A 16,486-nucleotide genomic window follows, 5' to 3' on the forward strand; every position below is an offset into this window, starting at 1 on the left:
GCAGTTTTTTTTTCCAGTTTTTAATTATTTAAAGGGTAAGATTACCTAAATTACAAAAAGCAGCTCAGACCTAGTGGTATCCAGCCATGCAGATCATTTTGGTTTTTATGCACCAAGGTTTTTTAATTATCCAAACTCCTGTCGCCGGCCCAGCACAGTGGAGGTGAATTAAATTTTTATGTTCAACGTGTCAAATTAATAAATCATAGCTAACCATAACCCCCAAGCTACGTAGCGATGGCTACTTTAAGGGTTGAGAAGCTAACTATAAAAAAGCGAAAATCATCATCATCGGTTCAAATCCGGACGGGGACCATGATTTTCAGGATATTTTAGCAGATAGAATAAAGATATCTATCTAAGTGTCTATATCTATATAAGGATATAATAAGGATAAGTGCGCTGAAGCCACAGAAGGAGTTTAACTTACACAAAATAACTTAACTCACATAAGAACAAGCTTCAGAACTCACTTAAGGCTTTAAATGGAAGGTTTTTACTGTTGACACTGGAAAGAAGAGAAAAATCTAATTTGACATGAGAAAAATAAAAATGCGCACGATGAGATGAAATGATCAGAAAGTCAAAAAGTGAGTCAAACTTATGAGAAAAACTTATTACATCAAAGCTGTGAAATAGTAGAACAAACTTTTTGACTTATTTTCTCTTAGTTTTGGTTTACTGTAAATATAAAAATGTTATTTTGATTAACCTATTTTTTTTTTCATGGCAGAAATGGGCTCCCATACGATTATATTACAGCACGTGGAACAAATAATTCTTCTGTTTAGAAATATTCTAACTATGTTTCATTACTGAGAATTAATGGATTTTCCATATGCACACCTCCCGAAAAGTAGCCAATTTGATTGACATGACAGTGCGCATGTCATTAAATGAGTGTGTGTGTGTGTGTGTGTGTGTGTGTGTGTGTGTGTGTGTGTGTGTGTGTGTGTGTGTGTGTGTGTGTGTGTGTGTGTGTGTGTGTGAGTATGTGTGTGTGTGTGTGTGTGTGTGTGTAGAGATGAGACCCGTCTGTCTGCTGCTCTCTCAGATTGCACCCATGAGAGCTCCCAAAATAACAACAAAGAGCCCTCAGTGGGTCGGATGAAAGCCCTGTCACCAACCATTTCAGCACAGAGAGTCTCCTCCCCTACTGTATCCCTGAGTGACACCTCACACATCACATGGAGACAGGAAGGGGAGACAGTCTCTCGTATTTGACCGCAACAAATATTTCCATATGTTAATGAGATTGTTGTTGGCTTTTAGCGGGGGCCAAATGGGTTCTGATTGTGAACTGTACGGTGGTGTGTTCGCTATTACGCTGCTGATGTTCCCATATTCAGTGAGAGTTGGGAGTTATGAGCGATCAGATGGTACCAATATGTTTCTTTCTTTAAAGGAATGGTTCCAAACTTTGGGAAAGACCCTTATCTGCTTTCTTGCAGAAAATAGATTAGATGAGAATATTGATTGCCCTAAATATGAAGTTAAAGCTAGGAGGCCGTTAGCTTAGCTAGACTCTGGAAACAGCTAGCCTGGCTCTGTCCAAAGTTCAAAATGACGTTTATTAATACTTCCCGAGCTAACTAACTATCATGTAATACCTTGTTTGTGTAATCCGTTCACAAACAGACATTTAAAAAGTTGTGTTTTTTACGGATTGTAACTCCTGCAGACTTTACGCCATCATAAGGGTTGCCAGATAGAGCTGGTTTACCCCCATTTGGGCTGCTTTTGATTAAATTGGGTTGGAAGAAATAGCATTGGGCTGGTAGATTAAATTTGCGCTGCTTTTGTCAACATTTAGTGGGGTTTTGAAGATATTAGATACAAAATTCAGTGCATTGTGCATTAAATCATATTATTGACTCACTTAATTTGAGAAATGTTTGATTGACATGAGTTGACGTTTTTGGTAATTTGTGTTTTTGTTTGTCAAACTGCACTCTTTGTGAGTTAAGATAGCCTCTTTGTCTAACATTGTATCTTTGGTTATTTGATGCCGATATGAAGCTTTGTGGTTTCTATTGTGTATGTAATGGCTTTATGATTTCACACAGGTTGGGTTGGTTTCTATTAAACTGGGAGGTTTTTAAATTCTGGGCCGGAAACTGTCAATCTGATCCGGCTACACTGGTTACATTGCAACTAGCGGAAACTCCAGAGAGTCGCTGCTCGTGGCTGTTAATCACCAAGAAAAAGTTCTATCACGTTGGCACACCTCCTCTTAAAACCACATGTTGTTGTTTTTGTATTTCTGTTTGTGGAGCTGTTAGCAAACAAATAAATGTAATGCAAGAAGGCGTATTTTTGAATGTTGGACAGAGCCAGGCTCGCTGTTTCCACAAGTGGTAGGCTATCAATTGTCTCTTCTAACTCCTTCAGGAAGGAAAGAAAGCAAGCATTTTCCTAGATTAAATAATCTTAAATTATACAAATCAAGAAACGTTTAAATCAGGCACCACAAAAAAAAAAGCAGACATAAATCAATTTAACTGCTGAATCTCTGTAATATTAGAGTAAAATGACTATAATTAACTGATCTAATGCACCAACATCTCCAATGAAAAGTACTACTACATAGTCCAAACCAGCAGTTGGATTGGCAGTGAAAATCCCATGTTCTACGACTACTGATGTCAGGCCAAAGAAACTACAAACAGCAGAGAAAGACTCCATTGTTATTTCTAACTGGTAGAAGCCCTGAGGTTATTTTTCCTCTGCCTTGAAACAAATCAATGAAGCACAACTTACTTTGAACAATTGCACATTTGCTGAAATCAGATGTGGGTTGAGGAGCCAGCCATCATCGCACTTATTCTGTTTGTTGACAGAGGAGGACTTTGACAAACAAGGCTGTTCTTTGAAACAGGTGCCCGAGCACGAGTTCACTTTTGAGGGGCAATTTAGAAAACTGAGTGATTAGAGAGTGTTTGTTATTCTGCATGCAACCATTTGAATTCCGTGTTTCCTTCTCAAAGTATCAGATTCTTCCGGTATTAACAGTGATACTGTTTATTCTTCGACTAGTAGTTTGATATGGATATTTGCAAAGTTTCAAACATCTCAGCGGTGAAATGATCTGTCCTTTCCTGTCACTTTGTGTCAATATAACGTGATAAAAATCAGCCTCTTTTTTCTCTTCTAGTCAACGTTGCCCTCAAGTGGTTACACGAGAAGTTACACGAAGCTTCACTGTAGTGCAAGTTAACATCACAAAGCAATGCCCGTACCAAATCTCGTGAAACTTTGCGCTCATTATTATTTAACAGGCTTCAATTACATCATTCTTGTTTAATGTATAGCCTGCTTTCTTAACTGGAAAACTGAAGTTGTGGCCATGATGTGTTTCCAGCAAACAGGACATGGAGTCCAACCCAGTTCACAAACCCAGCTTATCCCCACTATCAACATATGGAAGTGTTTTCAAATCGCTATCTACTCGCAGCAAATGGTCTTGAATCAGTCATTTTAATATCAAAGCACTTAACACTAGAATGATGATTACTTGCAGGTGGATATCCATGCTGCTTGTCAAGACTGCATTTGAAGAAAATGACTGAGCTCTTATCCGACACGTACAGTACAGCCAGTGTTCAATAGGCAAGATCACATTACAGAAGATTACTTTGGAGTTTCAGCAATTTTCCCAAATTACACTGGCCTTTGGTCTCTGGTAAACTTGATTGACTTGAATGGTTTTCATTAGAAAAAGCCTTTGCAGTCGATGTTCGTACACAAAAGTCGAGGCATCTGAGGGTGAGCGGGTGCAGATGGGACACTGGGGGGAGAACAGATATGCAGATCCTTTCATGGAAATGCTTCATCGTGTTTTAAGGGAACACAGACTCGGTTGTTTTGATTTGTGACGCTGATCTGCGTTACAGCAGTTAGACGTTCTCCGACTACACAACAAGTTTGTGTCTCAAAAAGGGAACTGATCAGTAATGCAATGCGTATGACTTTCACAATCACTGTAGCGGGAAAGTATTGCAATATATTGTGTTTTGATGCATTCAGTGTGTGTGTGTGGGTTAACAATAAAACAATCCTTATGTGATGTATGTCATATATGAACTTACAGTCCACCCTTCCCCTGTCCCTCCTCATCAAACAAACTAAATTGGAGTAATGGAAATCAGTTAGATGTCACAAAGAGCATGAGCCCAGACTGACAAGAAAATAGCCATGAATAACATGACCGCCCTTATTACCCTTCTAGGAAAATACTTAAGAGAGGGATCCAGAAGGAAAAGTAGTCCAGATACACTTTCAGTGTCACGGAGAATAAGAGCTGTTTATCCTGGCCTCAGATATTCCCACATTCCCATCAGCTGCCTCAAAACTGAAATCCAAGCGGTATATCTGTAAGGAATTAAGGGATGGTGAAATATGCTTCTATGCATTAAGAGACTATACTACCCAAGTGCATAAAGCACTGATCAATTCTCAAGCTTTGGCAACGTAAACCCTAATTCTGATAGCTCACGGTCACTTAATGTGTACAACGATGTTCGATAGCACACATCCACTGGAAGGAATTAAGAGAAGAGGTTTGTGATGCCATCTTGAGGAGGTTTACTGACACAGCAAGTCACTAAAAGCACCGTGCACGTTCTTTCAACTGCAAAATAAATATTTGGGTTACATTTCCAGAGTATCGAATATCACTCAGCTGCGTCTACTGTAAGTGAAACGGTGACAAGCAAAGTATTTTCTCAACGGCTTTAATTTGAGATAGATTAACGTCAGAAAGTAAGCGGTCGGGGTTTGATCATTCTTTGCAACAAAAAAAGAGCAAGTATGATCAAATAGACCAAATGTGGCAATAACATATGCTTAAATAGTGCATACAAGATGAATGCTCCACCCATGCCTGGGACTATGTTTGACAGGGTACCATTGAAGAAGCCTTAGCCTCCTTCATCCCTGGAAATCAGTCTCCTACAAAGTTGAAGTAAACTTGAAGTCATGTCCACAGGGGAGACACAATCTCAGCGTACCGGACTGACATCCTACTTTAGGCGATAACGCTGCTTAGATTTTGCTATTTCTTCCGTTACTCATGTTTCTCCTATTGCATCCAGATTGCATCATCATAATATGACACTTGAGAGTGTTTCAGAGGCAGGATGAACCCTCCAGCCACAGCCGTCATCCAGCGGACCAGTGTGAATGTAATGGAGTAAGCTACACACCAATAACAGAAAGATTTTTCTTGATGTTAAAGTATAGGCAATAATAAAACAAAATACACTTATAATAAATTGAAGCTTTAACTTTAATGAAATCGGTATTACTACTTTTACTGAAGTAAAGAAAAACTCATTATTTCTTCCACCACAGAAAAAAAACAACAAAAGCTGAACAAAGTCAGTCTGTCATAATCAAATGAATGAAAAACATGAGCATTCGTGTGCATGATTCAGAAGCTACATTTTAATGGCAATTAAAGCATCGAGGAAGTTCATAGTGTGAACCACACGCATGTCCCCAAATCCATGTTTGCTCAGCAGGTCTGTATACTGGCTCTCTGTCCTCTCGGTCCCCTCCGTCTGGGCAAGCATGTTCAGAGACTGCAGCGCAGAGTGGGGTGTCTGTCCGTCCAACATGGTCTCAGCTATGAACACTGCACTTCCTAAGGCCCAAACAGAAAACATAGTTCATGACCTTAGTGTATAAGCAAATTAGAGAATGAATGCCTAATGAGACACACAAAACAATATCTGTTTTGAGTCCGATACCTCAAATATTAACTGATATTTTGTCTGTTACGGGTTGCTTTACAGACTTTTATTACATTACATTACAGTTCATTTAGCTGACGCTCTTGTCCAAAGCAAACAATCATGAGGATACAACTCCAAACAGCAAGAATCTTGCAAGTACATCATCTTCACATACACATCACATCACGTACAATCCTTTAAGTGCAGAACAATAGCTTCAAATAAGCCAAACAAAAGTGCAACATACAGAAACAATAGAATACAAATTCAACTATTAGCTACAAATAAGCCAAACCTAATGTAAGTGCAACATACAAACAGACTGACTCATAAAAAAACATTTCTAAGCTTTGATTTTTGGAAAGGTTACCTATAGAATACAGAAGTCCTTCAATATTGTGTTGTGTTGTCACACTTTGATGCAGAGCATAGCATCCAGGAGGTTTTCTGTGTGTCTGACATGTGCCGTTATGAAACCACGGCTCTTGAGTAGCAGACTGTACTCAGTTGCGCTCCTCTGTTTCCCCTCGCTCATGCTGAGGGCCTGCAGCAGACCGCGACTAGGGCCGCTTCTGTCTTCATCCAGAAAGATCTCGCTCAGCAGGAGTCCACAGCCTGGTGGCATGGTGCACGTGAAGGATGTTTATGCAGATATACAACTTTAGAAAAATACAGTGGTGCTTTTGTTATTCCTTGTCTCCTTGCATTCCTTTGCTTTAGGCAAAGAACAAAGATCAAGAAGGAAAACAAAAATACCATCAAGTTAGTAGTTCGGCTCGGCTTTGAACTTGCCAGCTTCTTTTATGAGTCACAAAAAAACGCTTTTAAAATCAGTCGAACACTGACGGTAACAGGTTACAGCAGCGGTTTTACTGTGACCTAAGAGTCTGTAGGTTATTGAAACCGCAGCTTATTTTAGAAAGAACTGTAGTTTCGCTGCAGAAATGTAAAACTGCAGACGCCCAAGTTTCACCGCCACACAACAAAGAATGTTACACTAAGCATGCATGAAGTAAACAGAATTATGTTATCATTCAATGTTCAGTCAAAAAAAAAAAAAAGCTTTGAGAATTGTACCTGGTGTGCACGCGTCTGCGATCTTACTCAGCAGAATCTGCACGTTCTCGTCGGACCAGTCATGGAGAACTCTCGCCAGGATGTACAAGTCTGCTTTGGGCAACTCATCTTTAAAGAAGTCTCCTGTGTATACAGAGTGCACAAAGACATGAGTCATAACCACAGAGTGAGATGTTACTTTGATATCCGAGGCCCACAGAATAAGCTAATGGAATTAAATCAGCTTTTTGTCATTGAACGTCAAGATATTATTTCTGATGCGGATGAACAAACGGACCTGCTACAAACGATACCCTGTTGTCCGCGCGCAGAGGATGGAACTGTTCACTCATCTCTACAACTGTTGGCAAGTCAAAAACGGTCACAGACAATCCAGGATGGGCTTTAGTGAACTCGTAGGCCAGGGCACCGGTGCATCCTGGACAAAAAGAAAAAGATGACGTGTAAAAGAATCGTTCTTTACTCAAGGAAACAATTTTAAACCGTCAGGATCTCCTCCTTACCTCCGAGGTCGCAGGCGGTTTTAAAACTGGAGAGGTCGAAGGCTGTTGCTACTGATTTCCCTGTAGCTTTAGCAATGCTGTGCATGGCATTCATGAATCTCAGTTTGACTTCTTGACTGTCGTAGAAAGTGTCCTTTAAATAGAAACAAATGACATAGGAGGAGGAACAAAAATAGCTTCTGTCAAATATTTTCAAATGTTTCCCTCCCCACATTTTATCCATCTGAGCATAGAGATAATCACCTGAAACATATCCTTGGATGTCTTTCCAAAAGCCTTTTCGCGCTGGTTGGCTCCCTCCCGTACAGCACTCTCGAGGTGGGAGAACAGTGGCCACACTGATTCGTTACAATGCTGGATGTAGCCCCGCAGCGAAAAAGGAGCATCAGTCGGCAAAAAGCACGTGGCGAGATCTGCGTTCTCGTACGCCGGCTTCTGGCATGCTGGAGCAGAGACACCATAAAACATGTCAGCGGTTCATTTTAAATTAAGTATTAAATGCCATCTCTTTAAGTAATCATAATGTCATGAAAAACACAGATGAGTGCCGACTGACTTCTCTCTTTGCTCTTCAACAGTCCCAGAGAGGCACAGGCTTCGAGCAGGCATTCAGTGCCCTTCACTGAGGCTTTGATCTCCTGGGCCACCTGTGCTGCATCCAGTCCTGGTCTGCTTTGCAGCAGGTCAAACACACACATCTTGGATGCGGTAAATAGTGCCTGGAACATTTTTAGGAAAGGTAGAATGGAGCCAAGTGAAATTGTATTTATTGTGAATGCAAAGAGGGGTTTTAGACTTCCTGATACTTGCAGATTGTGTAGATCAAGAGAGCTTTAACAACATAGGAATCCACAGTTTATCTCTTAATACCTTTGAGGCTCTGAATCCATCCATCAGATCGATGATTCGCTGCAAGTCTTCTTTTTTCGGTTCACTGTTCTCATTCTCCGTCACATTGAGCTCCTTCACCTGCCCTCTGCTGGTCATCGGTGGTAGTGTTATATTCTCAGCCTCTTCGTCACTTGTGTGTTTAGACAGGCTGTTGACTAACGTCCAGGAACTCTCATCCACTTTACTTCCACTGCCTTTTCTTTTCACCTGTGGAGGGGAGATTGTTACTTATAAATAATGACAAAAGAAAGGTACCAGGTTGTGCTCATAGGGTGAGAGAAACTAACATTATGGGCGGAACTTGCTGATGAGCTGTTCTGGGTATGGTGTGTATAGTTGGCAGATGGGATTTTCTGTCTGGGGTTGTGTTTGGCTGGCAGGTTGGGTGGGGGCTGAGTGAGTATCGAGGTAGTGTGAGTGCCGTTGTGGCTCAGCCAGACAGATGCACTTTCTTGGTCCGAGGAGGAAGTACAGGGGTTGTAAATAAGGTCCAACTGTTTGCAGAAGTGGTTGAGGGGGAAACCCACAACATTGAGGAAGTCTCCGTGCACATACTCCACCAGCATCCCACCAAGAGCCTGAATTCCATAGCCTCCAGCCTTGTCCCTGACACAGACACAAACATGTCACTTATGCAGCAACATATACACTTAAGATTATTACTCAAACACTTGCACACATATACAAATGTGTTGTATGTGGCATGACACTTCTTGTTCTGCTTCTTCTCCAAATGCAGAACAAATCAAATAACATAATCTTGCTGACCCGAGTCCAGTTTTGACAAGGTAAACACAGCTAGAAATAAAACAGGCATCAAAGTCCAAAAAGCAACAGGTTCATGAAGTTCATATCCAGTTAAATGGCCTCCTCTGAACAAATGCATAGTTATGTTACTACACCAAGAGACATCGATAGCTATTGCATTATGTGAAAGTTCAAACGTTCATACTCACATGGGTTCACCGCTATTGATGTACTCCCACAGCATATTTTCAGAGAGATCAGCAAACTTCACCTTTGTTTCTTCGTAGAAGTCAACCAACTGGTAATCCACTTCTTGGTCTGGGGGGAAGGGAGGTTTAGAAATTAAATGTGGCTACCCCTGGACACACTACATTTGGCTCGTAAAGTGTATATATATGTATATGTATGTATATATATATGTATATGTGTGTATATATATGTATATATATCTATATGTATATATATCTATATATATATATCTCTATATCTCTATATCTCTATATATATATATATATATATATATATATATATATATATATATATATATATATATATATATATATATATATATATATATATATATATATATATCTATATATATATATATATCTATCTATCTATCTATCTATCTATATATCTATATCTATATCTATATATATATATATATATATATATAAAATTCAGCTGTGACTTACTTTCTTTCTCGTGGCAGAAGACAATAGCTACGCCAGTGAAGACACTGTGCTCTTTACCACTCAAGCTGAAGGGAAAAATAAAGAAAAGAGTGAATCTGTGAACAAGAACCGTCCCGTTTCTAATGTTTACTAAGCTGAACAATTTAAATGACACTCACCTTGACAGCATCCTGTAAGCATCATCTTTGTCCACTGGCTTTTCAAGAATCATACCATCTACAGTCTGTCGACAAGATACACAAGAATGAAGAAATACAAGACTGGATCATGTCTGGTCAAATGTGCCAAATTGTGGCAAAAATTGTTACAGGGAGGGTCAGCAAAGTGCACTGAAGTAGCATATCATATGACGTGGTTAAGACTAGTTTCAGACAAATAATTGAGTTCAATTGAATAAATTCAACAGTAAAATCATGCTATTTCCAACACTTTATTGCTGTGGATTACTCCTCTCAAGTTGCTTTATTAAACCTAGGTTACATCCCATGACAAAAATGAACATGCTCACAGCCTCAAATGTCAGTGTTAGATACCTTTTATGTTATATAAACCAAACTGTGTCAACACCGTCCAGATATAGGATTGAGATTCTAAATTTCAAATAAAGGTTCTGGGTCGACGTTTGCGGGTTGTGCTACAAACCTGTTGCGCAGCTGCAACAACAACAGCATATATACTTAGAAAGTGGATCGGATGAATGCTTTCACATCTACAGGGCAGGCCCTCGCTCTGATGCGGTCCAGACAAAAACATACAGCATATATTGCAGGGGGTAAGCAGATAAAATACAGTTAAGCTTTCTCGCTCTTACCACAATAGTGTCTGCTCCGATGACTATGTCTGGAGTCTTCAGGTGTTTCTGAAGTAAATGATTACACAAGATGTTATCAATATGTCATTCAACTGGATAATATATACTGTCATACAAAAACAAGCTCGTCTCACAAAGGGCATCCTCCTGGCCACCTCCAGGGCTTTCTGTTTGGCTGTCTCGACAGCATACTCATGAGGTGCTTTGAAAAGTCCCTTGTCAAGAGTTTCTTTGAACCAGGACGGTACCACCTCAAACCGTAAGCCCTGAAATGTACAAGAGGAAAAAAAAAAAGCAACTATAAAATTATACTTTGTGAAGCCGATATATTCATTATGTCAATCATCATTTCAGATAGGCTAAATATCTAGTTATAAATAAAATACTCATTAAGTTCATCAGATAAGACGCAGTAAGAGATGTGACTAATCCTGTTCACTCAGGGTTTCTCAAGCTTATTGTACTGCACATGAGCTTGCTTGATATACTGATTGGATCAGGAAAGTCAGATACACCTACATGCGTTTGATTTGTTATTTCTTTGTATATACAATTGTGTAACTTTGGTTTAATTAGTGAAAAGTAATTGTTAAATGATGTCTAAATTCACACCATGGTTTGACAAATCTGTAAAAGCTGAAGACAAGATATATATATTTATTATATATATATATATATATAAATATATATATATATATATATATATATATAAATATATTTATTATATATATAAATATATATATATATATATATATATATATATATATATATATATATATATATATATATATATATATATATATATTTATTATATATATATAAAATTCCTAGAAGTTTAACCAGAGTGCAACATACCGCATTGCTGAGAATCTCCAGTCTCCGAGGAGAAGCACTAGCCAGCACAACCAGTTTACCGGTGAGCTTTGAAATGACAGGGTTCAGCACCATGGTGACCTTCTCGGTTAACTGCCCCTGAAGGGATGAAGTTAAACATTACATATGTGGCCTAGTTCATGTAAAAGACTCAGCAAAAGAGTGCGAGGACTGGTGCAGGTGCTCAGTTATGCACCGTCAGGAGGACCGGTTGTTATATTGCTGAAACAACACAACAATCAATTTTGATAATCAGTTAAATAATTCATCAAGGAAAAATACCAAACATTCACTGTTGCTTCTCAAATGTAAGGAGTTGCTGCTTTACTCTGATTTAAATAATTTAAATTGTATATTTTGTTCTTTGGACAAAACAAACACATTACTTTGTGCTCTGGGATATTGCAATAGGAATTTTTGTTTTATGTTTTTAAAGGTTTATTGACCAAACAATTAATCTATAATAAAAAGTAATCCAATAGTTCTCATACATACATAATGGAACAATGCATTCAAAAAAGACAATGAGTAGAGCTGTTGTAAAGTACTGTAAACACACTGATACTACACATGGTTATTTAATGTTTGCATTAAGCTACTGCAGCATAAAGTTAGCCATGTACATGAAGTTAGAGCTTTCCCAAACAACTGTGCCTCATGCAACAGTGTTTAACTTTACTGCACCTACATAATAAATATGTGGCTTTTCCGAAAGTAGATAGTTAACGTTAACCAGGTTACGCTAAGTAATAGCCTAACGTCACATGTGTTACATACGACATACAAAATTCAAAACTCTGCTATCCTAAATTGTTTCCTTGGTTGTTAGCTAGCAGCTAATACGTCAACTCACTGTAACGTTTGGTTAGCGGGTTCACCCCCAAAGAAAGTGACACTGTTGAATGAACAAAGTCATTTAAAAACACGTTTCATCGTCTCAGGGAAACATTACAGGAGACATGCAGCCTAACTCTTACCTGGTCCAGTCTGGAAACTGACCGACAGTGATAGAAAGCTTCTTGAGACAACCAGCAAAGGGACGGCGCATACGTAATGACGTCATGACGTGGGCGGATCCATGGTTTGCACACTGACTGTGAAAAGGAGTGTGCAAGTGCACATGCAACAACTACGTCTACTACCACTATTATGACTACCCCTAATAATAATAATAATAATGATGATGATAATAATAATAATAATAATAATGTTGATGACAATAATAATACTAATAATGATATTCAAAAAACAATAAAAGTTCAACACATTAAATACACACACACACACACACAGCATACATATATTTACAAAGACATACAGAGATAATGTTAAAATCTTAAATGTTTGGTAAGAGAAGGTTTATGGGTTACAAAGAGTTTAATTACATTTCATTTACACTTATATTTACATATGTTGTCACAAATGAGTATTATGATTCTTGTGGCAGAACTGCATATACCATAAAATAACAAATGCAATGATTTTAAGGACTCAGCTGCTGTCAATGTTCATTTGTTCTATGGTGCACATAAAAAAAACTGAAGCAAAATAATTTTGAAATGGTTATACTGTATGTTGTAAGAGCTTGACACTCAGGGCAACACACTTGCTGTCTTCCGCTCACTTCCCTTTGTCACGTCTAGTTTACTCTTTAATCTCTTTCTCTCATTCCGTCTCTCTATGCTGTGGCATCAAAGAACATCTGTTTTCTCACAAAGGTTCTCTTTCCGGACTTTCGAAAGCAATATGCGTCGAGTGCAAACTCTCTTTATGCTCCATCTTCATCGAGTCCACACTGCTACTCAGGTTCTGCAGATGAATGATCTGTCTCAGCTTTTGTCTGAATTCCTTGCAAGCAAAGTAGTAAATGAAAGGATCTAAGCAGCTATTCAGGCAGCTGAAACAGAGGGACAGTTTGTAGGCCATGTAGAGAGACTGCTTATAGAAGAGTTTAATCACAATGTGAGTCAGCAGGAGGATGTTGTTGGGAGCAAAGCATAAGGTGAAGACCAGGAGAACAATGATGGCCAGGCGTACCGCTTTCTTTTTCTTGGATGTCTTGGCATATCTGCCCAGTTCGCGTATGACGCTGACATAGCAGAATGTCGTAACACAGAAAGGGAAGAGGAAGAGGACGAACACCATGCTGAAGACGAAGCCTAGCCAGGCGTACTCGGTCGGGAGCATTTCTTTCTTCAGCACGTCAAAGCATGTGATAATCCTGAGTTCAGGAATGTCAAAGGTCAGATCTGTGGTCATCAGCGGGTGCAGAACGCTCAGGACTAAACCCCACATGAAGAGGCAGCCGATGAAAGCAAAGGACTTTTTCTGCATTTTTCTGAACAGCATGGGCCAGACGACGCCGAGGTAACGATTAATTGCAATGGCCATCATGGTCAGGATGGAACAGTACATATTGGTGTAGAAGACAAGGGTCATGACACTGTAGGATGTATAGAAGAAGAAGAATGTTTTATTTAATCACTGCTTAAAGAAAAATGAAGGATGAGAAGAACAATATTGTTTGTCTGTTCAATATAAAGCTTCAGCCACCAGCCGGCTTGGCATAAACACTGGTTATCTCGTTTGTTTCATCCACACAATAATTGTACAAAAGGACCAGTTGAAGAAAGGCCCATAACTCATTAATACAACTTTTACTCTTCAGTTTCTGTACAGATGAAACAAAAAAGATATGTGTTTATTTTGAGGCAGATTGTGTTACTTTTGTTACAGTGCCAGTGTTATGCTAAGCTAAGCTAATCAGCTGCTGACTGTAGCTTCAGATTGAACAAATAAATATGAGCGTGGTAATATCTTTCTCATCTAACTCTTGGCAAGAAAGCAAAAAAGGTTTCCCAAAATGTCAAACTATTCCAGCCAGCGGCCTGTGGATATACATATATTTTACAATTCCCTGCAAGAATAAAGAGTACCTGCACATATTGGTTCCCAGAGTCCAGTGGAATCCTTGGAGCTGGTAGGCGATCTGAAAGGGCAGGGCAACCCCAAGGGCCAAGTCGGTGAGGGTGAGATTAATCATGAAGATGACGGAGGGGGTCTTGGGGGAGGTACGGAAGACGAGGAGCCACATGGAAAGGCCATTTCCTACCAGGTTAATGACAGTGACGATCATGTAGATGACAGAGATGGCAATGCTTGTGTTTACACTCTCAAGCAGGGACCGTGTGGCGCTGTCTAGCTTGAAGACGGTGGAGTTCACCATCATGGCTTCTCATTACCTGTGTGAAGGGGTTTAAGAAAGGCTTGTGAGACTTGTGTTTTTCTTAAAAATACTGATGCAAATAATGCAGCGTTACATCGTCATGTAATTGTTTTTGCAATATTTTAATAATAATGCACACAACATCAGATAACATACACCACAAGAAAAAGGAAAAACACACTAGACTATGAAGGTATGCCTGAAGATTGCAATCTTGTTATGTTATACAGACCAACACAACTGTGCTGTAATGTTTGTGTGCGAGCGAAAAAGAACAAGCCTGAACTGTGGTGAAGCGTGCCAACGGCTTCTGTGGTTAGCTCGTGTTTATCCACTGGTTGTACAAACGACGTGAAAATGGAGAGTAGACTCACAACTGCCAATGATTATATTATAATAGGCGCAAAATGGGAGGCGAGACAAAAAATTACAATGTGACATTTGATACTTCTTCATTCTGAGGAATACACAAACTGTGACATATTGCGGTCACCACAAATGCAATCACAGTAATATCGACACACATCACTGAGCCATTATTATCATGCAATGGAAAGTACCCATTACCACAACAAGGATGACATTTTACTAAATGTAACAGTTTACTGGTAACATATCAGGAAAACATCTTGTGTTGCAATAATGATAATAAACAGTTATAATAATTCCCCCCGCTAAAGATCTAAATAAGCATGTTAAATAAATAAAGTAAGTTTGTTCCAGATCAAATTATTGTATCACTAATGAGAGTAAGCATTTATACTAAGATGTTTTTACATTTATACTTTCAGAACAAACTCAGATATGTCACATGCGACTGTGTGTATAATGTACTAATATCATACCTTTAATCCAAGTCAGTTGTTTAGTTCTTGTGTAAACGGTGAGTTGTTTGTGTTTATGTGTGAAAAAGCTAAATACAAATATTGTTCAAAAATATCAAATAAAAACATACATTTATTATCTTTTCTTTTGACTCGTGATATTAAGTTGCTGAGCACATTTAATACATTCAATGTTGATGAAAGTGATTTTGATTGACAAGTTAAAAGTACGTGTAGCAGAACATATTAAGCAACTGACACGTGGAGCAGTTTAGGCACATTTCAGGTCAATATTCAAAATGTAAAAACAAACATATTTACAAGGTTTTCCTTATTAATCATTATACTTCTGATACATCTCAGTGAAAGTCGGCTGAACACTCACCTATGAACACAGAGGCAGAGGAGACAAAAGGCATACAGTACGAGTGTCGGTTAAAGATGAACGTAGAGATATTTTGACTGCTGGCAAAATTCAATTTTAACGTGAGGGAGGAAATGGATCATGTGACAATCGTTTCATCCTACAAACTGCAGCAACAGCCACTAGTTGGAGATGACATGTTGAAAAAGTCCCCACATGCTCACAGCATGGAGAACACGCACACACACTCACCTTGTGGCCGATGAATTATCTCTACAATCCCTAAAACTATAGCTATAAACGTGAGAAGACTGAACACTATGTGTGTGTATGAAAAGGAAAGTACTAGTTACACTAATATTGAATGTCGTGGGAGTTCTTTGCGTGGCAAAAAGTGTAACTTTCACTTTTACTCATTATCAGTCTGTGGAGCCTCTTGTCCACAGTCCGTTACAGGGATGACAGAGAGAGAGTATAGTGTCACACACACAGCTTTATTCGCACACAGGTAAATTGATATTACAGGCACCGCTGACAGGTCGCTCTCCTGTCCGCTGCTCTCCAGGCTGCGCTGCTTCGTGGCTGAAGAAGCATCTCCGTCTCCTCTGGAACCCAGCCTACTGCAAGAGACCAGAACCAGGCCATCACCATGCATTTATTATGTGACTGATTACCTGATTCCGTTCAGCCATCTGGCCTCCAGCTGGGACACTCCTGTCTCTCCCCAGCAGCCGGCGCCC

The 16,486-nt window shown here is 39.2% G+C and overlaps 2 protein-coding genes across 3 annotated transcripts; both read right to left on the reverse strand.

Annotated features, from left to right (window-relative positions):
• Positions 1–5,268: 5,268 nt before the first annotated feature.
• Positions 5,269–12,476, reverse strand: asmtl (acetylserotonin O-methyltransferase-like). Of its 2 annotated transcripts, XM_029459316.1 has the most exons (16): positions 12,186–12,476; positions 11,315–11,431; positions 10,594–10,725; positions 10,460–10,507; positions 9,807–9,871; positions 9,649–9,713; positions 9,163–9,271; positions 8,494–8,812; positions 8,186–8,413; positions 7,872–8,034; positions 7,559–7,758; positions 7,316–7,448; positions 7,090–7,230; positions 6,813–6,935; positions 6,106–6,350; positions 5,508–5,644 (listed from the first exon to the last, which is right to left on the reverse strand). In XM_029459316.1, exons 2-15 carry the CDS (start codon positions 11,405–11,407, stop codon positions 6,145–6,147), a joined length of 2,025 nt encoding a protein of 674 aa, XP_029315176.1. In that variant the 5' UTR covers positions 11,408–11,431; positions 12,186–12,476; the 3' UTR covers positions 5,508–5,644; positions 6,106–6,144. The 2 variants fall into 2 exon arrangements, with proteins under 2 accessions (XP_029315177.1, XP_029315176.1); XM_029459317.1 differs by lacking the exon at positions 6,106–6,350 and having other exon boundaries at positions 5,269–5,644.
• Positions 12,477–12,614: 138 nt separating this feature from the next.
• On the reverse strand, positions 12,615–15,903 carry p2ry8 (P2Y receptor family member 8). The gene is made up of 3 exons (XM_029459318.1): positions 15,768–15,903; positions 14,269–14,574; positions 12,615–13,775 (listed from the first exon to the last, which is right to left on the reverse strand). Exons 2-3 carry the CDS (start codon positions 14,559–14,561, stop codon positions 13,043–13,045), a joined length of 1,026 nt encoding a protein of 341 aa, XP_029315178.1. The 5' UTR covers positions 14,562–14,574; positions 15,768–15,903; the 3' UTR covers positions 12,615–13,042.
• Positions 15,904–16,486: the final 583 nt, after the last annotated feature.

This window comes from Cottoperca gobio, chromosome 21 (genome assembly GCF_900634415.1).
Source record: "Cottoperca gobio chromosome 21, fCotGob3.1, whole genome shotgun sequence".
In the NCBI taxonomy this organism is placed as follows: domain Eukaryota; kingdom Metazoa; phylum Chordata; class Actinopteri; order Perciformes; family Bovichtidae; genus Cottoperca; species Cottoperca gobio.

Excerpts from the sequence above, each read along its gene's own strand:
- asmtl (XM_029459317.1), bottom strand. The coding sequence starts at position 11,407 with ATGGTGCTGAACCCTGTCATTTCAAAGCTCACCGGTAAACTGGTTGTG. Across the intron at positions 7,449-7,558 it reads CATCCAAGGATATGTTTCAG|GACACTTTCTACGACAGTCA; the intron begins GTGATTATCTCT and ends TTCTATTTAAAG. Across the intron at positions 6,936-7,089 it reads CAGGGTATCGTTTGTAGCAG|GAGACTTCTTTAAAGATGAG; the intron begins GTCCGTTTGTTC and ends CTGTATACACAG.
- p2ry8 (XM_029459318.1), bottom strand. The coding sequence starts at position 14,561 with ATGATGGTGAACTCCACCGTCTTCAAGCTAGACAGCGCCACACGGTCC. Across the intron at positions 13,776-14,268 it reads CTGGGAACCAATATGTGCAG|TGTCATGACCCTTGTCTTCT; the intron begins GTACTCTTTATT and ends TACATCCTACAG.